Source organism: Molothrus aeneus, chromosome 16, assembly GCF_037042795.1.
Source record: "Molothrus aeneus isolate 106 chromosome 16, BPBGC_Maene_1.0, whole genome shotgun sequence".
In the NCBI taxonomy this organism is placed as follows: Eukaryota; Metazoa; Chordata; class Aves; order Passeriformes; family Icteridae; genus Molothrus; species Molothrus aeneus.
The window spans coordinates 7,531,074-7,557,770 of NC_089661.1; the positions used below are offsets into that span (position 1 = coordinate 7,531,074).

The 26,697-nt window shown below is 42.2% G+C and overlaps 1 protein-coding gene across 1 annotated transcript; it reads right to left on the minus strand.

The window, feature by feature from the left end:
- Positions 1–52: 52 nt before the first annotated feature.
- Positions 53–25,131, minus strand: PDXDC1 (pyridoxal dependent decarboxylase domain containing 1). The gene is made up of 23 exons (XM_066560530.1): positions 25,018–25,131; positions 19,241–19,314; positions 18,667–18,732; positions 17,397–17,480; positions 16,308–16,454; positions 15,584–15,773; positions 14,955–15,023; positions 14,380–14,458; positions 13,775–13,859; positions 12,887–12,935; positions 12,689–12,790; positions 12,401–12,526; positions 11,653–11,703; positions 10,703–10,766; positions 9,782–9,870; positions 9,029–9,134; positions 7,858–8,029; positions 7,086–7,204; positions 6,134–6,255; positions 4,125–4,217; positions 3,945–4,041; positions 2,752–2,856; positions 53–1,992 (listed from the first exon to the last, which is right to left on the minus strand). Exons 1-23 carry the CDS (start codon positions 25,036–25,038, stop codon positions 1,733–1,735), a joined length of 2,370 nt encoding a protein of 789 aa, XP_066416627.1. The 5' UTR covers positions 25,039–25,131; the 3' UTR covers positions 53–1,732.
- Positions 25,132–26,697: the final 1,566 nt, after the last annotated feature.

Below are 26,697 nucleotides of genomic sequence, written 5' to 3' on the forward strand. Positions count from 1 at the left end.
GTTTGCTGGAATCTAGCAAGTGTCCTTCAACAATAACTTAATTCCAGAGTAATAATTTGAAGTATCTTTATTGAAACATTCAGGTAATTATTTAAAGAATGAAGCTCATTCCAACAAAACTACCAATTTAACATTTCCAAGTATAAAAAGATTAAAAATTAATCTCTGTGGGGATAACTTTTATCCCGAACAAATTACTGTTATTAACATACTTCATTGCACTAAAGAAACCATGGAGGAAGACTAGTCAATTTAATTGCTTTTGCACTTTAGAAAAAATTGCACTGATTTACATAAATTACCCCAAAATTACCCAAGCAAAGTTAACCTTGTTCATGGCATCCCAGCACTGCAGGCTTCAGAAGCTGAGAGTCAAATCAGGTGCCAGTACAATTCAAAACCCTCAGATTTGCAGATTATCAAAGTAAGTCCCACTACCACTATTGTCATTATGGTATTAAGGGATACCTGTGGGGGGGGAAAAAGGGAGGGAGGAAAAATCCCAAATGGAGCAAACTGCAGTACTTGTATCCATCCAGTTCTAGAGGGAGGGGAGGGTTTGTATCACCATCAGGTTACTTGGGGAAAGCAAGTATTGCCAAAGATGGCTTTTCCACAAGAGACTCTGAAAATTTGCAGTGAAGTGATTAAGATGATTTGGGGGAAGAGTTTTACACTTTGGAGTTTGATTTATTCAAAGCTTTGCTTGTGCATTAAGTAGTCCCAAACGCTCTGAAGTTGTGCTCTATGTAAATAACCTAAATAATTTCTTTTGACTCTGTACAATTCCTACTATAAGTAAGTTACTGTTATTCAAAAAATAAGTGTCAAAACCATCACAAATGTATTGGTTTTCCAAGCTTTACTACAGCTATCTTTAAAAATACACAACAGAAAGAACTCCAGTTACACTGCATGAACATGTTCAGTATTTGGTGTATAAATGGCGTGCAAAGGAAAGTAACAGTGCCTTGTGCTCCTTCCCAGGGCAGGGGTAGGAAGCTGGCCAGGCATGCAGAGGCACTATTGCTTTCTAGAAGGCTGAAAATTCTCTAACTCAGTCCCATGTGATCAGGGCCGTGGCTGGGGGTGCAGTGGTACAGGAGCAGGAACAAAGGGTGATGGCCCAGTGCTCCTCAGTGACTCCATCCTCAGGGCACCTGTCCCTCCCCAGGGCCCCCCACCCACCCCACAGCTCTGGGGCAGGCTGTGGGTAAGGGAACAGAAAAGAAGCAACACAGGACCTGGGTGACTTCAGGAGAAGTTTTGCAGGAAAGCCTAAACTGAATTTTAAATAGTAAAAAGGTGAACAACTGGCAGTTGTTTTTTATAAAGTAGAGTAACATAAGATAATTTTATAATTATTGGGTGCAACTGTATTTTTCATCATGTGCATGGCTGAGTGGTTAGTTAGCAATTTGTCATGCCTGGACTCCTGCAGGAAGGATAACTGCCAAGTGTTTTTACAAACGTTCATGAGCACTCAATAAATTTCACTACAGCTTTGGTGACACCAACATGGAGAGGATTAAAGCAACTGTAACAAGTGTACAATAAGACAAATCTCTGTCCCCGGGGGAGGGAATGTATATTTGTGCAAAATCCCAGTGACTAAGTTACAGTAGTTATTACTGTACTGTGTGTGGCACTGCTCACATCTTCAATGCACCGGTACCGGCTGCTCCCTGGGCAGGGGCCTCCTCAGCACAGTCTGAAATCCACGCTCTGGATTTTATCTTTGACTTGCTTGCTCCTCTGCCTTGGTGCAGTCTGGTGGTGATTGGTCACTGTGAATGTCCTCAGTGTCTGTCTTTGCCTGCACCACCTCCTTCTGCTCCTCTGCTCTTTCCATCTCCAAAGGTCCTTGCTCTTGGCCGGGGGAGAGATTTGGGGGTCTCTGGTCCAGCTTGTCCAGGTCATCACAGTGGCTGATGGAACTCGTCTCACTGAACCCATCAGAGCTTCTCAGAGACCTTTTGAAAGCTTTCTGACCTGTGAAGTGTTTGAAGCATTCAGTACCCATGGAGGCAGCAAATACAAACAGTGGTGTGCACAAGTTCAGTTTCCAAAGGAAGTATTGGAATTTTGTAACAGCAGAGAAGTAGGTTTTGTTTGCCTGCTACTTTGGACCCTGAACACAGACCCAGACAGGTCTGCAAAGTAAGAGCCCCTGTTACTGTATCCTGTATGCAGAGACAGAGAAACTGAGCTGAAGCCAAGCTGCCTGCTTAAAAACTGAAATCATTCCACGTTAAACAACTGAAAGTCAGGCTGGAAGCAACCAGCCCAGAAGGTGAGTTAGAACTGGGCTTCCAGCCAGGCAAATCAGCATTAATTACTAATACAACTATGCAGAGGGTGCCACAGATTGAACAGATCACCTCAGAATGCTTTAGGCCACAAAATGTTTGGTAGCAACAGAAATGCAGCTGCTGAAGTACATGACTACAAGTTATTATGCTTTTATTCCAAATAAAACTTTTGGCTGGTTTACCTGTTCATTTTTAAAGCTCAATAACCTCATAATATTCCACAGGAAGATTCTAGACTTCCTGGGCAGTTGTCAGTTAATTGGACAACTTCCTATAGTCCCAGGAAGAATATGAGCTTGGAGCAATGTTCTGTGCCATGGTACATTAAGGTTTTTAAGGTGGTAGAAGATGAGCTCTAGTTCCAGATGTTACAAAAGATGGAAAGTCATGTGGGTCTTCTGTGTCAGGGAAGTTTTAGAAATTAGACACAGAAACTTACCAGGAAGTCTTTGTTTTGCAAGGCTGGAAGTGGGAGTTGGTGGTGGAGTGCTGCCTGTTCCTTGGGCCTTTGATACATACATAGATTCTGTGGATTCTAGAGAGCCTGCAGGTTAAAAACAGTAAGTTGACTAAAGCTTCTGAAATGGCAGTATTTGAGTTCAGACTGTCACATGAGGGTGATGCATTTCTGAAAACCCAGGGATGTGAGTGCTGACCCTTCAGAAGTGAATTGTTTCCCCCACCCTCATTGCACAGCACTGCTACACTCTGTGACATCTGCCCAGCTGCCAGGAAGGGTATCCAGCCCTGCAGGGTCAGCATTCCCAGGGAAGGGGCTGTTCTCTGCTCTAAGAACCAGTCACTTGCTGCATCCAGAGTCACAGAGGCCCTGAGCACAGAAGGAAGCTTTGCCTGCAGGGTACAGACACACAGACAGTTCTGGGTGTGCCAGACACTCTGCTGAGCCCAGCAATATTCATTTCTGTGATTGCCACAGTACTACTACAGTGAAAATTTATAATTGCAGGAAGCATTATGTTGGTACATCAGTCTCACTGATGTAAAAGCTTATAGGCAGCTCTTTCTACATCCCCAGACACAAATTACAAATCAGAGTAAATCAGAGCCTTCCACATCACACCATTCCTTTTGCTACACTTTCCCACACAGCCCAGCTGATGCCAGGCCCCAGCTGGCTTTAACCTGTTCTCCAATTGCTGCACATGCAGTTTAGCACACAGAGCAGCACAGAGCAGGATGTCAGCAGCCAGGGGCCATCCCAAAGCAGGACTCAGGCAGAGATCCTGTTCAGGGGCACAGTGGAACAGGGGAGAGGCACTCACGTGAGGAGCAAGGTGCTAAGGCTGAGCTACCCCCAGCTCATGTATTGATCCCCCCAGATTCCTCCAGGATATGAAGCAGAGGTCACAGGAATGATTCCTTTCATAAGTGCCAGTGTCTATCATGGCTTTTTTAACATGATTCAACATGCAACAACAAAATGTAAACTGTACAAGAGAGCAGAAGACTTACTGGGTGTTACAGAAATAGTGCAAAGCATGTTCTTGTACATCCTGAGGGTGGATGATGTCCCTCATGATCAAACAGCACAGGAACTGTGCTGCAGGCTCAGCACAGAACTGAGCAGCCCCAGAGCCAGCACGACACAGCTGCAGGTGCCCCGAGCCCTACCTGCTGTCAAATTGAACGTCCTTCCCTTGGGTGAGGCTTGGAAGGGAGAGAACCAGTTGAGCACAGAGCCCACCACAGGGATCTGTCGCAGCAGCCCCTGCAAAGCACAACCCAACATGGTGAAAGAGCCCCCAGGGATGAGGTACCTCAGGGTCCCACAGGGCTGCTGGGGGGCCTCACCTCTTCCAGCAGTCGTTCTTCATTTGCTTTCTGAAGCTGAAGCTGTGCTTCCTGTATCCCTTTTCTAACAACTTCAGTCATGTTTTCCAAGAGCTAATAAAACCCAGAAATAAGGATATGTATTATTTAGATTCGAAACTGTCTTTTTAGTTCAGGTTTTCAGGATGAAGATGGGGTAGTCAGATATTTTTCTAATTTAAGACAGTATGTGACAATCTCTATTTCATTATGACTATAAATTAAAGAATGTACATGCTGACTGCAGGATTTTTTAACACATAAACCCAGAGAAAAAATGTAATTTTAAACAGGAATGGTACTTTTTTTTTTTCCACTTAGAAATGAGCCTATGACCCAAATTCTTTGAAAACCTGCTTAGCATACAAATGTTCCTCAGATGAATGTCTGGGAAGAATGTTTATGTTTATAGAGTACATTTTGGTTCCTAGAAACACCCAGGACTTTAATCAGCCTCACAGTAACAAGCTATGTGTCAGCCTAGAGGTTGATGTTGTTTTCCTGCTCTCATGAAGAGCTGCCACTGATCCCTGTGGCAGCCCAGGCCAGCAGCAGCAGGGTTTTATACTGCAAAGGGCAGGCAGCTTACTGGGACAGCTGCAGGGACAAGGAATGAACAAACCCAAGAAGCTCCATCTTTGTTTGTGTGAGACAAATGCCAATTTCCATATATTGATGTTGGTTTTAACATTGCACAAGGACAGGCACTTCCTCCAACATGCCAAAAATTTGTGTCCCTGTCAGCTAATAAAAGGAAAAAGAGGAAGCTGCTCCTTTTCCCTCAGAGAGAGGCCAGCCAGGAACTGACTCCCATGGCAGCTCAGGACCCCTGGTAGTCCCTGGCTACAGCAGGGAGGGCAGTGGGGTGGAGTTCAGAGTACCAGGAAGAACCTCTGAGTTTCTGGCCCAGTCATCCTCAGCTTTGGTCCTGCCTTTCAGTGCCTTTGCTGCATGTCCCAGGGCAGCTGGACTGATGTGGGCTTTTTGTAAAATCCCCCTTCTTGTACCAACCCTCCTCATCTGAGCAGGGCAAGGGCATTCACAAATGGGTTCTGCTTCCCAGCTTTGGATCAAATGGCAAAGATCCACAGATTTACTGCAGCTGGGCCCAAGGACTGCACCCTTCTGACTCTTCCACTACACTTTATTCCTCTCTGGAACCTTCAGAACCCGAGAGGCCCCTTCAGTTCCAACCTCTCCACTACAACAGTTAAAAAACTGAAGGTACTCTACAGACAGAACTTTCCTCGTGTCACCCTCCAAGAAGCACAGGGAGTCAAGAGTGGGCAGGAAGTCACTGCTAGAAAAAAAGTCGTTGCCATAATCAACACATTCCCATGAGCAGAAATAGGCAAAGGATTTCTGAAGTTCTATTTATTTTTGAGGTGAGAAAATTAAATGCCCAACACTAGCAGAATGAAGAGACAGATTAATGCAGCTCACTTAGGAATTCTATTTTAGAGAACATTTGGAGAACTCCATTCAGGTAAATGCTTTGACAAATAGAAATTGCATCATCAGCTTTATTACTTCAATAGGTAACTTGTAATTTCTGGGTTTAAGAGACCAATTTAAAGTTTTTCACATATTTTAGAGCATAGTCTTATCTTAAAGCCAGTAGACAAAGAATTGCAATCCCACCACATCCAGCAGTGAAGAGAAACACCAGCTCACAATCAACTTACACCTTCACTTTTGTTTTTTGACAGCTTAAAATCTGAATGAAAAAATGAGGCTACTTCAGTACTACTGAATGAAGGTTTTCATTAGAACTACTGCACACAGGACCATGAACACAAATCCAGACATCCCACAATATCATAATCCATAACTCTCTCTATGTAGACACAGATTATTCCTTCCACAGTCATTAAAACTCTTGTGGGCAAGCACAACCTTTACTTTCACAATGAACAAAACCATGTCCTGAAGCCAATATGAAAGGGGAGGAAAAAAGGTGTTTCAAAATGTTTTGAGTTATTAATACATACTCTTGAATTTTCTTCAATTTCTCTGCCTGTTGCTGCGATAGTTTCAACCAGCTCTGACACATCCAGATCCTCTGTGACCATGCCAATGTAAACACAATTCTTCTGCCCTCCGAATTCCGGACCTGGGGGCACAGGGAGAGTCAGGGCTTTGTGCTGAACACATCTGCAATCCTGCAAGGGCTGCAGCACTCATGCTTGTAAATCTGGAAATGCCAGTACACACACCCCTCCAGTACCTAAGGGCAGCATCTGTGTGGGTACAAATCATGCAGCGCAAGAAAGTTCAGCCCTGGGGGTTTTCAAAGACAGAAAACATCACCTGAGCTAGAAAAGCAGTGGATACTTTATACAGTCAAGGAGTTGTGTGGTAAATACCAGTGTTGAATATGCTTTAGGCTCCTTAACTTTCAGCCATTTACAAATTACTTGGTTCCACAACCGTAGGGCACATAATTTTTGACAGCTGATTAGAAAAAGATCAGAGTTCTGAATAAGCAAATTAATACTTTCAGCTATCATGTGGCACTGTGTAAATGTGAAAGTGTTGCTAATTATCACAAAAGTCATCTAAAGCTTTTAATTGAGCCACACAAAGCAGTGAAGCCATCAGTGCCAGTTTGGAATGAGATCTGCTTTCCACTAGATCAGCAGATTTGAGAAGGCTCCATCTCCACCCAGAAATGCTGCAGCTTTTGTTCTTTCTGGCAAGGAACCCTTCTTGGTCTAGTTGCCCATACATCAGTTTTCACAAGGATTTCTGAGAGCAGCTCACCTGGTGAGCATTCCTGAACTGAAACACGGGGGAGGAGGGAACAGTTCCAGGTGTTCCTTCTGCAATAATCACATGGGTAGCAGCTCATTCTGCATTATAATGACCTAGCGAATCATTCTAGCACAGCTAGGAGAGAATGACTACGATCTTGAAAAGAAGTTTTTTAAATAGTGCAGTTACCCAAAGAAAAGGTGAGATCTGACTCCAGCTCATTTAACTTTTTCAGAAGTTCTGTATTGATTTTTTCTAGTTCTTTTTCTTGTTTGTCATCATTCTTCTCATCACTGTGATAGTTGTACCTTCAAACCAAGCCAAGAGACAGCAATTTCACTTTACAGCACATACAGAAGGACCTACACATTTAGTACATTTCCACAAATTCCTGTATTTTACAGACAAAAACCTCAGAACATTACATCTCCTACCAGCAAGTTTACTGGCATTTGTCATCAGGGACTGGGGGGTGGGCTGAGCTTGCTGCTGCACACTCAACACAACAGATTTCTGGTTGCTGTATTGATTACACCTGAACTGATTTGACTATACAGAATCCTTCCCAGAGGGCTGCATCAAATGATCAGAATAGACACCTGGAGGAGGGTTTTTAAAGTCTATTCAGCATATCAATGAGTGCCATTATAGATAAAAATAGAAGTTATGCTTGGCTAAAGACAGTGGAATGCACTTGCTCATTCCATATCCCCCACACACACACACAGCTTCCAGTGTTACAACTGGTGCTCAAAGCAGCTCTTCAGCTTTTCTTTAAGAAATAATCAAAGAAAATTACTTTATAAGGGCAATTTCCTAAAAAGCACTGGAAAGCTTCAACTGGGTGCAAAGCCAGATAACAGTCAGCAAACAAAACATCCAAATGACCACTGAAGAGACCACGTGGTCCTGCCTGCTCAAGCACAGACTTTGCAAATACAGCATGAAGAAAATAATTTACCTCACAACACCTAACCCTGGCCAGCCAAGATCTTCAATATACAACAGGCTAACTGTTCTTCTCACTTCTTGCTCAAACTCCTCTCTCAGCTGCAGTGTGCTTGTCAACACCGGAATCTTCATTTTCAAGCAGTCTACCAAGTGATCAATGTCTTGTATTTCAGTTCCTAAAACTGCAGAGCAGAAGTGTTAGTGTCTGGTAAGTGTGAGGGACGTGACACAGATATCTGAATTAAGGATTTGTAAAGGAGCTGCTCTGCAAGTTAATCACAAATATAACTTACAGATAGTATTGAATATCTTGGTCTATTTTGGTTCAGTTATCTATGCACTGAGACATCAAAATGAAAGGAAGTAAGGATTTCATAAAAACTAATAAAAAGGATTTTTTCATGTTACAAACTGATAAGGATATGTTACAATACCCTTTTACATTACATCAGTAGCTAGCATTAAAAAAACCCCTCAAACATCCTCTTCCTGTAGCCCAGCTGGACACAAACTGGCTTCCATGGTGGTTAAAACAAAACATCACAGCATCACCAAGTAATTGTACTCTACAACCTGCTGTTCTGTGTACACCAGGGCCTTCTCTCACGAGTGTCAGCTGTTCTACAGCCTAAGCCCCTGACCTCACACAAGCCAACAGGAAATACTGTGCACCCCCTGAGCCCTGCACACTGCTCTGTGCTTCTGCTTTCCAAAACACAGATTTTTTTTTTTTTTAATATCCCCCCTCCATCACTAGTTATAGAAAACCCTGGAGGCTTAGTAAATAATTATTCCAGCTAAGGAGCTGTGTTTTGAACACAAGCACCATTGTGGTGTTGAAACACCTGTGTAGAAAGGTCAGGCATCTGGTGTTAAGCAGCTGAGAGAAGGAATTTAACTGCTTTTCCTAATGAGTTTAAAAAGTAACCAGGAAGTGTTTCTGTGCAGAGATAGTGAGGAAACGTGGCCCACAACAGCTGGGCTTCCATTAATGCACCCAGTGCTGGGGTGCAGCAAAATGATAAAGCTGAGGTGGCTTTGTTTGTTTGTAAGAAAATCCTCCCCACAGGAGAATATCCTGAGAAGCTTTTTGAGCACATCTGCTTTTACCTCAGGAGATTGTTGTACCATTGCACAGCAAAGGGCAGCACTTACAAGGGGCTGGCTGGAGTGAACATTACCTGCAGAGGTCATGAGCGGGCTGAAGCGCACACACGTGCCTTCATCCTCCAGTTCCACCACATCCACCCCGCTGGCAGGAACCAGCTGTGCCAGCTGCTCTCCCAGCTGCAGGGACAAGGCACAGTCAGGGAACGGGGCAGGGATGGCTCCTGCAGGCCCTGCCTCAGCTCAGGGAACAACATGGACACAGTTTTCTCTCAAAATCAGTTCTTGCACCAAAATACTTCACCCTGCGGTGAGATAACTGAGTTCAACAGATCCTTGAAATCATGGAAATTTGGGATAAGCTGCAAGTGTTACAAGTCAGAATTTTCTGCAAAATTGCCATGGCCATTAGGTGTGCCATGATTACTGCACAAGGGATCCAAACCAGCCACATGCTCAGCTCTGCCAGCACAGGCTTCTAGAATTAACTACAGAGCTGGAAAAGGCAGCTGTCTGTTCAACAATACACAGACACTGGCAATACAGCATTTGGTTAATTTAAAAGAATTCTGAAGTTTACACATATTCCACATGATCAAGGGAACAACCAAGAGTTTAAGATTCAGGAATGATTTCACTACTAATTATGTGCAAAATGATCAGAAATGTGAAAGCAACATTGCTTCAGAGCAAATTAATCTTTTAAACAGCCACAAGTTTTGCAAAGGAAATCGGATCAAGAGCATCTTTCAAAGTATTCTAAGAATGGGTTTATGGCTCCTGATGACCCCCTGAACTACTCCCCTGCCACTCCCCTCCATTCTTACCCACTGATTGAAGGTGTCATAAATGTGCCCTTCATTGCTTATTATGGGGTGTTGAATAGTTGAGGCCTGTGCAGCATGTGAGGTCTGATCTGAATCAAAAGACACAAGAATCACAGAAGTGGATTTTTATTTACTTAATTAAATAAAAGACAACCTAAAATTTAGATAAAAGACAATTACATTTCCTAGCTAATGTAACACATCTACACCATGTACTGGGCCTGGAGCAGATGAACATGGATGTTTTTGTAAAAATATGTTGAACACAATAAATACTGGAAGTAAACCAGAGTTGAATGTAATAGTTAAAAAAAAAACCAAACCAGTAAAATACTTCTGAGTTTTGAGGTTAAAATGCCCCAATGGAAATACAACCAGTGTTTTCACAAAGCAAAGTCCTGTCACAGGAGGCTGCAAATATTTAATACCTGTGACAGCATTTCCAGAGCTGTTCCCAATGTGTTCTGCTGCTTTTAAAATTGCAACGGGAACTGTAATCAGTAAACCACAGCAATGTAGTGCTTGCCACAAGCTCTGAAATGTTTGAAAGGAACAAAAGACCTGAACAAACCAAAATCTCTCCCCACCAGTATACTCATACTCAGCCTGCAACTTGTAAGAGACTTCCATCATCTGCTCCCAAGATCAAAATCATATGCAAATCTTCTTACTCAAGAAGGCAGAAAATTACTTGTTATGAAAATTCAAAACACTGCAGTCTGTCTAAAAAAAGAAGCTATCACGTGTATGATTTGTCACAGATTATGACCAGCATTCACAACCTTTTTAAAAGCACGTTGCATGAGAGAACTGCACTACATCATATTTATCTCAAATTCATTTGGTGAACTTGTAGTTTAAAGTACTGTAGAGAGAGGGGTGTTTTTTTGGTTGTTGTTTGGTTTTAAATAAATCACCTACCTCTATTTGAATATTCCTGGAAAAACTTGAAAACCACCACAGGTGAACTCAGTTCATCTTCAACCTTAAAAGAAAAAAAAATATTTTCCCCTGCTTTTTTAAAGATTTAACACCATGTACAATTCCTTACACTGCTGAGCAAAGCTTGAGCTCTCTTGAAAATCACCCCAGAATCACTGGGAAACATTCAAGAAAGTTCCAGCAGGAAAAGTAAGATTGTAATTGCTCCTTCTTTGGAGAGATGGACTGTGCCACTTCTGGAGACAGTCTGAGGCTATTTCATACTCCTAAAAATGCCAAGATTTATTTGAGTAGGAGGGTAAGTGATACAGTAACTTGAACTCCCAGGGCCATTAATACTCTACAGCTTACTCAATAAGCTGACTAAATTTTCTATGCATCAAATATCAACTAAAATTCAGGGGTGAGGGTCAGAGTAAAATAACCAAACCCTGTTGGACAGGACATCTCACAGAAACTGAATTGGAATGAATATATTAGCTGTGATTTCTAAACCTGTTTCTGGTGTAGAAACCTCAACTGGGATAATTTTTGTGTACAGTATCAGAGGGTTCACAATATGATTTCAACAGCAGGGTATAATGCAGCCAGAATAGATTAGAGACACTTAGGGAAACTGGTTTCATAGATGTATTACTGAGCAAAGCCATGTTCTAAATGGAATTAAATCAAGCTTTGAATACTTCTGGATGCTCTTCTGCACTCCCATGGGTGCACCAGTACAGAGCAACACAATCCAGAGGTCACGCACAGCCAAGCCATGAGCTTTCACTGAACACCAGAACTTAATTAGAAAGATCCCAAGTATCTTCAAAACAATGGTTATGATTAACATAATATTTTTTAATAATTTATTTTAGTCAAAGTTATTCTTATCATAACAGGCAGAAACTAAGATATACAACCAAAGTATTAAAAACAGACTGTACCGAAGTTTTAATGAAATCCAGATTTTTCAAGTTTTCCAGCAGCCTTTGACTCTAGAAGACCGGAGCAGGAGAACAAATGGAGGAGAGAAATAGAGTTTTAGAAGTTAAAAGTTATTCTGAAAAACATTAAACAGTTGCAATTTTTGAGCAAACCCTTCCCAACATGTCAGACTCAACCAGTTTTCATTTGTCAATTTGGAATGCAACAGAAAAGTATTTTCTGGGTTTAGTTAAACACTGACTACAATGTGACCTTTAAGAAATAATATTTTGCATATAAGCACTGCATTTTGTACCTAACACGTTATATTGGACCTTAACTTTTACTAAAGTAAGGACTCCAAATGTAGTGCACTTGTACCTCAAGAAATGTTTTGAAGTTGTTTTTACTAAAAGTAATTTACCAGTATTTAAATCAACAAAATGCCAAGTAGGTAAATAAAGTCTCTCTGAAGAGCTTTCAAGCAAAATTAGTTAAGAGAAGTGACAAAAAAGGAAATTATTATGTTACTCCACTGTCTAGGAAGAACAAAGACTTGTTTTTTCTCATTTATAAAAATATACATACAATCTAATAGTAAAAACACAAAACCTGCCTCAAGCATTATCCTGTGCTTTCATCATGGGTGAAACCCAATGTTACACTATGAACAACTGCAGTATTTTAGTTGAGTCTTCTACAACACATCACAATAACCAGAAAGATCTGTCAAGAGCTGCCATAAATCCCTGCTGGGCTGTTGCTCACCAGTTGTGAGGCATGTTTTATCCTCTCCACAATGCCATCGTGGCCCAGGTACTGCAAGGAGAGCCACAGGGGCAGGGCACGGAGCTTCTCCACGGGCTGGCTCGATGTCAGCCCCGCTGCCAAGGACTGAGGAGGAAAACAAACAAAGCACTGTTAACCTCTCCTCAATGCTGCCACTTTGCCAGCTCTGGAAATTATCATTTAGATGCCTATGAAGAACATGACAGCACACTGCTCAGAATCAGAATCCCAGGATCTGGAGGATGGTGAGTGAGAATCTGAACATACCAAGGATGGATCCTCGTGTCTGTAGAGGGTCACAGCAGGCACTGCAGGGAGCCCCAGCCAGGAACCCAGAGTCAGAGTCATGCTGTCACATTTTGTAGCAGCCTGAAGTTTAGTACAATAAACACAATATAAGCCATATATATTTTGATTAACCTTATATAAGCAAATTTTAAAGCTTCTAGATACAGTGAAACATACCAGTACAGAAGAGGAGACATAACCCAAGGCCAAAGTTGCCAGATTCACGCTGGAAAAAAAAAGTGGGTTTAGCAAAAATTAAATATGTATTAAGAGACAGCATTTTAATCTGCAGTTTAAATATTTCATATTGATGTGTAAAGGGAGGTAATTTTTGTTCATATATATTTCATTAACAATGCAGGAGATGTTGCTACTTGGTATTCCAAGATTGAAAACTCAAAAGTAAAAAACTACTTCATTCTCAAAATTTTCAGTCCAACATTTGGTGAAATCATCACCCAAGGTCATATCCATAATTTAGCATCATTTTGGTATCAGAAATAAATAGTATGCAAATACAGCTATTCTAAAAAATACCAGGAGAAACTGTCCTTATTTCAGCTTCAAAAAATATAATCTTAGAGCACTGGAGTCTTCATTGACATTGTCCATGTTCTTGGAATTTATTTTTCTTTTGGTTTAATCCCCCTCCCAGTTCTCCTGGCTCTTGCTGAAGCCTTCTTGACTACCTTCATTGAAGTGCCATTTCATTCTCAAAAACCATTGTGTAATGTCCTCCCTGACTTATAAGGTCTTTTTAGGCCTCCCTGGCCTAGAAGATCTTTGTATTAATATTTCAAGCTCTTCAAAGCAAGGGCAGATAAGATTACCATCTGAATAAAAGTGATCACTAATCTGTGCTGAAATTACCTCTCCAATTAATTCCTCCTGTGTATGTAAATCAATTTCTATCTCACAATAACAAATTATAACCATATAAAATGCTTACTATGACCAACTCAAGTTGGCCCTATGGCTCTGTGTGAGCTGTTAAATTAGATGGTGTCTATGAGTCAGACTTTCCATTGAACACAGTTCCAGAGCAGTAAGTCTCCAGTTCCATACCCTTCCACATGGAGCCACATCTTGTGCTGCTCACAGAGCTCCTTCAGCCGGCCCAGCTTGTCCGTGTGTCCAGCTCCTGGAGTCCCTGGTTGAACAGGGAGAAGGCAGTGACAGAGGATCAGCCTGCACTGAGGCTCTACCAAATCAGGACTTATCTCAGATCACCTTCCAGGTCCCAAGCAAGTAACAGTCACCTCCCTCATTCATACTTAAAGCAAATTTTGTACATGTGTTTAATTAACTAGACGAAAAATATATTTTTCAAGCTAAAGTTGATAGCACATCCATCAAAAAATTCTGAAGTGTTAATGTAAAACTGATTTTTAACAAGAGATCTGCACTCACTAAAGGAAGTTACAGTCATATTAATACATCAGCTGGCATATGCAGAACTGTAACAGCACAATCCAAATTTGAATTAGTTAAATAAAATCCCCTTTGGACAGATAATTATTGTGTGGTCATTAAGATATTTCTTGATATGCAACCACTGAGCTGTTTAGGAAAATTTTTGGGTTTTTTTATTTGATACTTTTTTTTTTTTTTAATTGTATATGTATTCATGAGGTAGCCATGGGCATTTTGTGATTGTCCACAGCACTTACCAGCATTGGCCACAAGCAACAAAGGCAGTTTTCCAAACTCAACATCATCTTTAATCAGTCTGTCCAACAAAGCAACATCCTGGTATCAGTAAGAAAACAATGTTTGTCAAACACTGAATTGTTTCTGCTGAACTGGGAAAATGCATTAAGATTGAAAATGAACAGCATTCTGAAGTTCTGAAAGGAAACATTCTCAATGTCTTTGATTTTGGTTTGCATTTTCTTCCTCTCAAAGGCAAAATAATCTGAATAAAGCATTTGTGAAAAATAAAACACAAATACATCATGTAGTGTGTACTTGTGAAAGTACTCCATCTACTCTTATTCTAGAAATCTTGCACTAAAAAGCACTTTACTTAAAAGACATTAAAATATTTTGCAAATGACAAGACCAAGATACAAACTCCTTTTAGAAAATGTCCATCTATGATTCGCACAGCTTTAACACAGAAGACTTAGAAGTTGAAAAAGTAAATGTCTTAACAGCTTTTCCTAACAGCATACTTGATATTCATTTAGTGAGGCTTAAAAACCAACTAAAGCACAGAAAGAGTTCTTAGGGAAGACAAACTTACCATTTGGTGCTGAGATCCAAACATAGTGTTACAAGGCACACGGCACATGCAGGAAAGGGGCAACCCTAACTGCAACAGAAATGATGGAATTTCAGCTGAGAAATAAATACTCTTTTCATGTGCTCACTAATACAGAGTGACACAAAAACCAGTGTGACAATAGAAACTGTAATATTACATTATCAAGTAAGTTTTCTGCTAAAACTTATAAAAAATAAATAAGGAAAAGCACAGAACAAATTATGTATGTTTGAGCTCAGGTCTATCTCACATGACCAACAGCTTATGTAAATCACAATGCAACCTAGAAACAATCAGTCATTTTTTACAAAGTTAGCAGGCAGGGTGCTTTCAGTGGAAGTATTCAGAAAAGTTTTCTTCCTCCCACTGTATCACTGCTGCAAAACACAGGCTGTAAATAAAAACTCAAAGTCTTTTTCCCAGACAAATGGTTTTATTTTAAATGTATGGTCTACTAGAGCTGAGGTTATGCCCAGTTATGGACTCTGCTTCTTTTGCTGTTATTTCCACCATGAGGAAAAATAAGTTGCCAAAATACCCAAAGCTATACAGGCAATATGAAGGCAGGTAGGTTGTACTTGCAGCTAAACCCCCCAGACTGAGTTTACCTGGTTGCAGAGAGCTTGGCCCAGGCCTGCTCTGGCTGCAGAACTGATGTATATGACAGGCTGCTTAGTGTAGAGCACGTTAAAGCCCTCCAGGGTGTAATCTTCATAGCGGGTGTGAATTACCAGTCGACAGATTTTTAGGAGACCTTCACGATCATCTTCATGATAATAAGCTGATCCATTTTCATACCTGCCAGAAAAGCCAAGTAAATATGAGAGACATAACCAACAGCCAGTTTAAGGACTAAAATAACACTGATCAACAAAAAAGCTTGCCATGGGACAGAGAAGATAATAAAAAACCTTCTATTTTCCCAGGTTAAAGTAGATTAAAAGAAAACTTTTACAAGACAGGCTGAGATTAACAATGAGAGAAGCCTAGTATATATTTTCATTTAGACACAGAGTAAGAAAGAAAGAAACATCTGTGTTCCTTTAAGAGTGCCTTTAGAGAGTTCAAAACCTTGCTTACTAAAAGTGGAGTGTGGGAGGAAACACACAAAAGGCTTAATTTTGGTTTTAATATAGATTTAAATTATGGACTGCTAATTTTAAAGATAATGCAACCTATATTCTTTAGGCTAGGTGAAGGTTGTGTTGAGACCTTCCAAGGATTTCTAAGTTTGTGACACAGTGGTTTCTTTAGTTGACATCCTCAGTCAAGTCACATCCATTTTTAAACACTATCACTAGCTTGTCACAGCAGTGATTCCCAGGGACTCACCTGAAAAGCCTGCAGAGCCAGAGGGTAGTGTCAGAAAGGATCCTGGTTGTAAGTTTTCTCAGCCTTTCCCTGTCCAGCACAGATATATAAGCAGCCAAACTATGTCCCAGTAGAGCCATGTGACCCTGCTCACCAACGTTCTGAAGTCTGCAAGCCAGAACAGAGGAACTGCCAATCAAACCCAAGTCATGGGCATTACAGCAATATGGGCTTTATGGATTTCTAATGCAGCCTGGCAGAATTGGTTGACTTGCAATTTAAATATTTAGCAGAGAGAAGTGCAGTAAATCACAGCCACCCTCCTGTACGACACACTAAGCTGCCAGTGCACACAGAGCACCTCACCTGGCCCAGCTGCTCTGTGAAACAGCCAACATGAGCTGGAACTAAGCACCTTATCTGCACTGGGACTGGAGAGTGCATTAATACCTTTCTCTCCTATGCACAGAAAACTCAGGACGCTGACATTACTATTTTTAGAGGCACAGCTTTTCTTTATTAGGGTTTTTTTTTGTTTGGTGGGGTTTTTTTTATTGGTTTTGGGTTTTTGTTTTTTTTTTTTTTTTAAATCTTGAACATATTTTTTGAATGCTAGTTTTCAATAATCCTCTGCAGATCAGTTAGTACTATTTCCATTTTACTGAAAAATAGAAACAAATTTTATTTCCTTTCATTTTAAAATCTACAGAGATACATGATAAAAATCTATTGGTATTCAAATCTTTAAGACTTAAAACAACTTTCAGGAAGTGGAAGAAATGAGCTGTCACATGAGAAACATTTCCCTTGTATAGCTCCATTTAGCAATTAGTAATGGAAGCTTTGTAATTTTAAGAAAGCCAAGCTTCATGCATTATTCTGCTTCACTATATGATGTAAGGTGCCTTTAAAAAGTTACCTGGTTGCACAATATTTTACACTTTAAAATACATAATATATATACTTATGCATATAAATATATGTACTAAAATATATAGAGAAATTATATATACTGAAACACATATAGAACTTAAGTGGATAAGTTCTATAGTGATCAGAATATTAAAAAATCAGGTGTCTTCCACATCCAGTAACTGATATTGGCCTCACCTGTAGGACTGTGAAGTTTCCTCTTCCTCCTCTCCATGCATTAGGTTCTGAACTAACTGGAGTATGCTCACCATATCCTGGCCACTGGGAGGGGAAACAAAACCACGTTAAAGAAACACAGACAGGAAAATTCCAGCATGTAAAAGAGGCCATCTGGGACACTCCACTTTTACTGAATGCTGAGTACAGCAACAGAAATGGTTCATTGGTCTCAGGAAAACTGATCACAAAGATGAGGATGCTGAATCAATTCAAAACCCTAATTCCTTATAGTAGGAGACTCAGAAAAACAATCTACTGATACCTGAAAATTTGGTCTGAGAAACCTGACTTGCCAACATTGAATTCTTACTACTACACAGCCAAGCAAGGCAGTAGCTAAGGATGCACATTTCACTTCACCTGAACCAGCCTCAGCTCATAACTCAGCACATCTCTTAAACAATTCCCTACAAATCTCAGTTTGTGGCAGACACAAGCTATCTTAGACTTCTTACATGACATGGTAAAACTGGAAAAGATCCACCTCAACTTTTCTAACTCCAGCTAAAATTAACAGTAGTGTAAGAACTTACACTGATAGCTGAAATTGCTTTTTATTCATAGAAAAGATAACTCAGTGTCTCCACTCAAAACCAGGGTTAGTTCCTGCACAGCAGAGTCTTAAATAGCTCTTGCAATATTTTCTGAAGTGCTAGCCTGAGCTCCTGCAGGATCATCTCCCACAGAGGACACAACCAATTTAAATCTTCATTTTCAGGTGAATTGGTCTTACCTGCCTTATGGACAAGAGCTCTGTTTAATTTCTAAAGACAGCTGTGCGGAAAAGGTGGGAGGTTCCTGGGGTTTGGTTCTTTTTTTCTTTTGTTTTGGGTTTTTTGTTGGTTTTGGTTTTAGGGTTTTTTTACTGTTTTCTACCTTATCAGTCTCAGTTATTTTTTTAATCTGGGTGCTTTAATTCAATAGAAGTTTATGTTTACTTTGAGTCCCAATCACAGCTGTAGGCACCACTACTTCATCAGATTCCAAGAGTTCAAAATTTCAGTAACTGAGGACAAGTAATCTTTTTTTCTCTTTTCTACATGAGAATGAAAATAGTTGGTATGATTATAGTATTCCTTTTTTTCCCCATGGGAGTATGGGAAAAAGTTTATGATGATGCCTGAAAAATGTTAAGTTTTCCATTAATGTAAGTTGCTTGGAAGACAAACATGCTATGTGTAGTTTAAGATTTTGAAAAGAGTGTATTCTAAAAATGGCTGCTGCTTACCTGCCTTGGAGTGGCCCAGGAATATCCTTCCGTGCATACTTCTTTTCATTTTCCTCCTCCACTTTCCTAAGTTAAAGACACAGAATAAACTCTGTATTTAGCTTGTGTTTGATAACATCAAATATGTAATTGACTTTGACTTGTAGAAATGCAAACTGACACAAATCTATTTCACTGACAATAGTTCAGAAATAAACCAGATGAGACCAACACAAAAGTTTCATTCAGACTGAATTAAAGAGTTCCCAAGTTGTTGGGGTTTCCAGCTCTTTAACAGAAAGCTTAGAGAAGAATCTCATAGATACAGGAATCAAAAGTTGCTGGCACTGCAATAATAAAAAAATAAATCCTAACTTTCAAAAACAGACTTGTTTTGGGTATTAGAGAACATGCATATGTATACATTTGCTTTAGAAATCCCAGCATTTGAGAAACAAAGATGATTTGTATAGGTGTAGGCTTCAGAATGACGATGTGACCTTAAACTATAGGAAAATGAGGGGTTTCTCTGCTTAATGCCAGTGACACAAATAATCCTCCCCTTAGCACAAACAGCTGTTGTTTCTTATTGTACCTCTGATTATCTTCCAGCATCTTCATTGCTTCGTTCAGGTTCTTCCCCATTTCTGCTAGAGTAGGGTCCACCATCTTTTAGGAAAAAGAAAGCAACTTTCAAGAAAAGATCAAAACCCATTTGTCTTACTACAGTCTCTACAATCTAATAAATCCCAGGAGGGGTTAAAACTTCAACATTTGGATCTACAAAGACAAGAAAGTATCCTTTGAGACTGCCCTAGATGAGAAATAAAATAGCATTGTTCCCTAGCAGACTTTTACAACGGTAGTTTTCAAAACAGATGAGAAAACACCCAACCCAGATACCCTTGGCAATCTATTTTTTCCTATTTCTTGTACCTTTAAACCGGTTTTTAATCTTAACTAATTGGAGAAATTCCCTTCATGTAGACAGAAGAGTGAAACTAACCTGCAGCAGGCAGCTAAGACAGGCTGACATGCAGCAATTATCCTCCAGCTGCACAGAACAGGCCAAAAATCCTCATCTCACTGCTGAAATCAGGTAACCCCAGGTATTGCCAGGATGGAAGAGTTTAAAAATCATGGAATTTATTTGCCCTGAACCAATGACAAGCTCAAAGTATTTTCCAAAGAACTGCTCTGGCTGTGATGAAGTCTCTTTCATAACTTTAACCCAAGAGGCCTGACAGAAGCTTGTGACACTGACACCAGACACCTGGACAGGAGCATTTATCCATTTAAGGATTTGATGCCATTTGAAGCTTCCAGAGAATGTGGAAGGTGTCATCTGGCAGAGCCTGATTTACCTATATTTGAAAAATAAATATACCCCAGTGTGAGGGGAGAAGGAAACACCACTGCTAAGCCCCAGCACAAAATTTAGATGGCAAAATCCCTTGACATACTCAGGTGACCCCACTACAGAGTCCCTGCCTCCATAAATTCAACACCAAGCCAGCACCCACATACCAAAGACTCTGGTGGTTACCCCTGCAGGCTGCTGCTAAGGCTGGGGGACAGGGGAAGGCCAGGGGTTTAAAGAAAAAAATCCCACAAGCAAATGCATTCACTCAGGCAGATGCACACACAAAAGCAAATTTAATCACAGAAGGTAGTGGGATTCATTTACATGAGGATTTTACACTATTTTCATCGAGAGGACTGATCAAGAAAGGAAAAAAAATTAAGTTGAAAGTTACCATATGTTCAAAGACTATTTTTAACCCAATATTTTGAGATTTAACTCACATTGCAGTAAGTGGTAGGTGGCTGAAAGAATCAGTAGCTGGGCATGGGCACAGTGATCAGACCAAGACTGACAATTCTCTATTCTGTGGCTTTGGAAGCAGCCAGTTACAAATGTTTGGGGGAAGAACAAAATAATAGAGCAAGAACTGAGTAATATTTTACCATCAGAAATCCCAGCATTCAGCAATAAATAGGATTTTACACTTCTACACTGACTTGCACAACAACCACTGGGTATGAGGACCACAACCTAATTAAGCACTGAGTGACAAAGCAGTACAAATACAAAAAGTTCCAGACCTCATCACAGATTTAAAAAACCCAACACACACTGCAAGCATTCAGTACTCAGAAGAAAACAGACATAATCAAAGAAAATATATAAATTTGATCTTTGGCAACATGTTTGCACATTTTGAGTGATTTCCAGAGTTGCACCATGTCAAAGAAACTCTGGAAAGAAGTTCAGGAAAAAAAACCCAACAGTTTGGTTCCTGCAAGCCCTTAAAAGAGTAAATTATCACAATCTACTGATTATGATTGTCTCACATAATTTAATTCAGGCTGCCATAAAACATCATCAATGGCTGGAAGGCAGTTACTTGTTTGAGCCTTCCTTAGCATCACATGCAAACATTCATATCTGTTGTAAATGAGGACTCAAGATGTAGAGACATCATAAAAAGGGCTCTGAGCTGTTTTGTTTGCAGGTAACAAAATTCACCAGCTGAAATGACATCAGATGTTTAAAACTGCACATCCCTACCCTTGTGACTCATCCTGTCTCACTCACTAATTACACACACATGAAACCCTTCTGCCAATAAGCTGCCAGAATAACGACATAAAATACACCTTTAAAACTCCTAAGGTACACTAAGCTCCAAAAAATGCTATGAAATCCACAAAGTCTTTGAATTCTGATACGGGCTGAATTTGAAAATTAATCCCTTCTGATTTTTTCCAGTTGCTAAGTGGATATGCAGCAATTATTTTCTCCTCTGAATTCTGGAAGGAGAAGAAGCCCACCTTCACCTGCTGAACGTTCTGGATGTTCCTCCTCTCCTCACATTAGTAAGGCCATGGAGCTGGGAAGCAGGAGACTTTCTGCTTCTTTTAGGCAGCAAGAAAAATAGGTGTGGCAAAGTTGCAGCAACAAATCATTACGTTAAGAAAGGTTTCTGAACACACTTGAATAACAAGAGCAGCAATAGACAGTATTTTTTTCATGGTCTTGAACAGGTTTTGAAAACGACTGAGGGAGGAGTTCTTGAACACTCCCTCCTGAAGCACAGGACAGCAGAGGTGTTGAGGGGGTTAAAGGAGCTGCAGGCAGTTTCTGCACCCAGTCCTTCCCCTGGATCACAGGCAGCCTTTGGCCAGGGCACTTACAAGCCACACAAATCCCTCCAAGCTCTAAGAGGCACCAGCCATGACTTTTTCCTGCCAGGGGTCCATTCACATGCCAGCACCTCCTGCCTCCTTCAGCCCCTGACACACCTCACTCAGCCCGCTTCAACTTTTATCATTCACAGCCTTCCAATGTGTTAATCCAACTCCCTCAGGTTATCCTGCAACAGCTTTGATTTTAGTTACTTCCCTATTCTGTAACTAATCTGTTACTATTTTATTAAGTACTTTGAACTGTGAACTGTTTATGATTTTACAGGCAGAATGTCACACCTCGGAGTCACTTGGCAACTGGGGAGAGAGGATAAGGGGCCATTCTCCAACTGTGATAAGACTGAAAATTAATTGCAAATTCAAAGGGAGAATGCTGCTTCTATAGCAATGTTTTCCAGTCTTGGTTTTGCATTTCTGTAGGCTGTACTCCTAATGAAATAAAGGGATGAATTTTAAACAGTTTACATAAACTCATGTTGTGAGAAGCAACTCACAGGTGTAGCTCATTCCCTGTTTCATGGGAGCTCATTTTCCCACTACATTACTGTAACACCTTAAAAGAAGGTTTTACCATAAATAAATAAAACCTCTTCTCAATGGTAAATTAATCTCAAACAATGTCAGTATTCTTCAGCCAAAAGAATATTGTTTTTATTCTCCAGGGTAAGAAAAGTTTAAGATAACAAAAAAAAAAGCAGACACTTCATGACTGGCTTGAATAAAAATGGCACTGTGTCATCACAAGGCTTCTGCTTACAGATATTCACTCTTTTAATCTTGATTTATTCCCCTGACATGTGCCAGGACCTTAATGCAGCTCAGCTGCCTGAGTTTTCTGTAAACTTACCAGGATGTTGTGGTAAATAGCACAGTAACAAAAGGCAGGAGCCACAGGCTGAGCAAGAAACCAAAACTGTTTTTTCCATGTTTAGGGAAAATACTGCTGTAGAGATAGCAAGAAGTTACAAGGAAAGAATTTGCACTGTTTTACCATTGACAAAGTCACCTAACTTGAAATTTAAAATCCTTCAGAAGATTGGTCACTTCTATCAAAATCCAAATGGGGAAAAAAAATAGAATAGTTCTGTTAAGGCAAACTTCTGAAATCTAACACAGGCTTCCAGAATTATTTTAACAAGTTCAGCCCAACAAAAGATTAGTAAATTTCAGATAAAATTAATCATAATTATATCACTTATGATACACAATACCTTAAAAAATAATGCAACAACAACAAAAAAAAGCTGCTGAAACAAAGTTAATTTGCAAAATCAAACCAAGAGATGTGTGGTGTGCACACCTGTGAGTCAGATTCTGCAACGATTTTCACTGCAGTCCTGCTGTGCAATGTTTTCAATTCTCAGGAAGTTTCTCATCTGCTAAAAAAATCTTTTTCCATTTGCAAGACCCTAAAGACTGTAGTCACCCAACGTCACTGCATTACAGCTCATTAGGTGATTGTACCAAAATGATTATGAAAAATACAAAGTTGCAACAAACAAATGTTAATACAAGTTAAAAAGTACTTATCACATCACTGGCACCCTGCACAAATACACAGCAAGGAGAGAACCCATGGTTCAAATAAAAGTCTCAATTCTACTATGATAATGCTTAAATAATGTCCATGAGATAAGTAGACAAACATTCTCTGCAGAAAAATATATCCCAGCTTGGAGGAATTTTAAATATATTTGGGGAGAAGAATTCTGACATGTCATGCTCAAGACTTGATAAACTGCAAATTGTACAGATTCACCACAATCTTAACCAAAGACTATTCCAGGAGGGCACTTACTGCTAAATATCTAGAAGACCATAATTGTATTATGGCATTTTATTATACAGAGAACTACAGCTTTTATCACATATGTGGGGAAAAAGCTGTGATAAACAAGAGAGAAGTAAATCAAATGATAACTCTTGACACATATCTATCTGCATATATGGAAAAATCAGGCAGTTTTTACAGACTATTACAGACTATTCGTCATGTCAAGAATAATCAAAACATGGACATCTTTTAGGTATTTCATTCTCACAGTGTGTTTATTGCTTTTTATTATGAACTGGTCAAGCAAAGAGCTTGGTCAGTACTACACTTGCCCTGTACTATTGCACCTTTTTTAATAATCCTGTATCACACCAGGGTTCTCTTTGAGTCCAGTTCATAGACAGCATACTCCAAACTAATCCAATGAAATTTAACTTAATTAAAATTTTTCAGAACAAGCAGGAGTCGCTTCTGCCAGCACTAGTAAAGAACCTAAGCTTTTAAACACTAACAAATACTCTGTAACACTGTATTCTTCAGAAAGCTTGTATTATATCAAACTTTTTTTGCCACGTCAGAAAGATATTGCTGAATCTCCCGACCATTTCACTGGAGCACATCCCATTCAAATTTCTCCGGACCACCCCAAGGATGGCATAAACCCGAGCATGCAGCATAGAGTAATGACGCAAGGAGGGGCGTGTGCATCCACAGCCTGAAGCACACCAAGCACAGGTTATTGCCGGGGCTCGGTGTCCCCACGGCCACCGAGGGCCGGGACAGCTCCGGGAGGGGCAGGAGGACCCCGGGCCCAGCCGGTGCCTCCGGAGCAGCCGCGGGCTCAGGGGCCGAGCGAACGGGCTCGGTCCGGGCACGGCAGAGCCAATGTTTGCTTTGTGCACTGCACGGGCAGAAGAGCAAACACAGGGCAGCGAACGCCTCCATGTCAATTCAAAAAAATGGGTAAAATAATAATTTATTTAGTAATATTTCCTCTCCTATCCTGCTGAAGGCTAACACTGACAGGAAATAAGCTCCATCTTTTTTTTTTTTTTAAAGAAAGCAGAAAACCCGCTCCTGAAGCATTTCCTGGTAGTTATCCTGCCTAGGTCCGGATCCGGACACGGATGCCGGTCACACCGGCGGCTGTGGGGGCCGAGGGGGACACGCCCGGGGGCTCCTCTGCTGCCCCAAAGCTCCGGCAGGCAAAGCCGCCTCAGCCCGGGGCAGCGCCGCGCACCGAGACCCGGCCGCCGCCGGCCCGCGCCCCTCCCCGCGGCCCCCGCCCCACCGCACCCGCCGCGGCCGCTGCTCGCGGCGCGGCCGCGGCCCCGTCCCCGTCCCTGTCCCCGGCCCCGGCCCCGGCCCGGCGGCGCTGTCCCGCAGACCTTCTCGAGCGAGCCGTCCATGGCCACGGGCCCGGCGCTGCCGCTCCGGCCGCTCCACGCTGGCAGCGCTGACGGAGCCGCGCGGGGCGGGCCGCGCTCGCGCGCTCACCTGGGCAACCGGCCCGCCCCCCGCCGCACGCACCACCGCGCCGCAGCGGCGGGGGGATGCGCGGCGGGCGCACTGCGCACGGCGCGGAGGGGCCGGGGCCGGTCCTTCGCTCCGCGCACCGCCTGAGGTCGTTCTCCCCCCACGCCAGCTGGTGGAACAGTCCCGGAGAGAGCCAGGGTCAGTGACAGATCTCGGCGCATGCGCAGGGAGCGCGGTCCGAGGGGCGACGGACTCCGGTTCTGGAGCGGAGCTGCGAATACCGGGGTTCGAGTCTCCGTGTTCGAGTCCCGGCCGCGGCGGGTTGTGTCAGGCCGGACCCCGGCAGGGCGCTGCATGGCTCCAGACTGAACGAACCTCTCGGCTGCCACACCGCTATCGCCTACGGGTGCACCAAAGCCTTTCCTCTATGTACGGATCCCGCGCCGGAGCGCTGCACAACCGCGGCAGACAGCACGCACCTGCCCCGTCCGACAAGCAGCCCCCGGAGACCCAAACCCTGGGCTTTTCCTGAGCTTTATTTCTGTTCTCCCAAGCTGGAGTTACTTTTCGATACATATCCCTGCTCCTATTAGTGCCACTGCTGTTATTCAATAGCACTGTTTGCAGTTGTTTGCGCAGGGATGTGTTGGGATGAGGGCTGAAAGGGCCGCCCCGGGCCCTGACACAGCGTGTCCGCCGAGCGCTGGGCAGCGCGCTCTAACGCTTAATAAATTTTACTTAGATCTACCAGCCATCCATGCCTATTTTTAGTTGTTCATGGAAGAATTCATGGTAGTTTCAAAGGGGCTAATCCAGGTCACAGAGCGAACTACCACCTTCTGCCTGGAGATGGTTCCCTCAGCCAAGCCTGAGCCCATTGCCAGGAGCAGGGGGAGCTCCCGGCTCTCCCGGACGCGCTCCTTTCCTTCCGTGGGCAAGGTGTTGCAGGACACCTCCCTACGTGGTGTCACTACTCAGTGTCACCTCATTAGGTGGACTTCACATCCGCTTTGTGGCACTGGTTCTGTGTATGTACAAAGCTGTGTACACGAGTCTCTTCAATAACCTCACACCATTTGCCTTTCTCCTCAAGTTGTCTCAGCAGCAGAGGGCAAAGCAAAGGAACCCCACGGGGTGCTGCTGCTCAGCAGGTGTGCATCGGCCCTGCTCAGACTGCAAAACAAGGGCAAAACTGAAAAGAAAAGGCCCTAACCTACTCATGTAAGCACATAACGAGGAAATAATTACAAAAAAAGATCATAAGGAAACAGTGCCTAGTGTTCATTTGTCACTCAATAGTTGCGGCACTAATGCACAGTGACCCCATAGTGCTACTTAGACCGAACCCAGGCGACACGGTCACCTACATCCTGGGGTGAGTGCACAGGCACTTGGGAAGGGAGCCCAGGAGCCGACACCCGGCTGCCCTGCATCACCCGCGGGTCATCCACCCCGCTCCGGGGCCCGCCGTGCGGAGCCGGCCCTCCCCGGCACAGGGAGCGCTCCGGGGCCGCGGGGATGGCGGGGCCGGGGCGGCGGCGGGCGGGCCCGTGGGAAGGAGGAGGAGGAGGAGGAGAGGGAGGAGGAAGGAG

Bases quoted from the DNA above. Each gene is read 5' to 3' on its own strand.
- PDXDC1 (XM_066560530.1), bottom strand. From the start codon at position 25,038: ATGGACGGCTCGCTCGAGAAG. The intron at 19,315-25,017 runs GTCTGCGGGACA...TTTTCCTAAAAG, and splicing joins TGGACGGCTCGCTCGAGAAG to ATGGTGGACCCTACTCTAGC. The intron at 1,993-2,751 runs GTAAGTTTCTGT...AACACTTCACAG, and splicing joins TGCAAAACAAAGACTTCCTG to GTCAGAAAGCTTTCAAAAGG.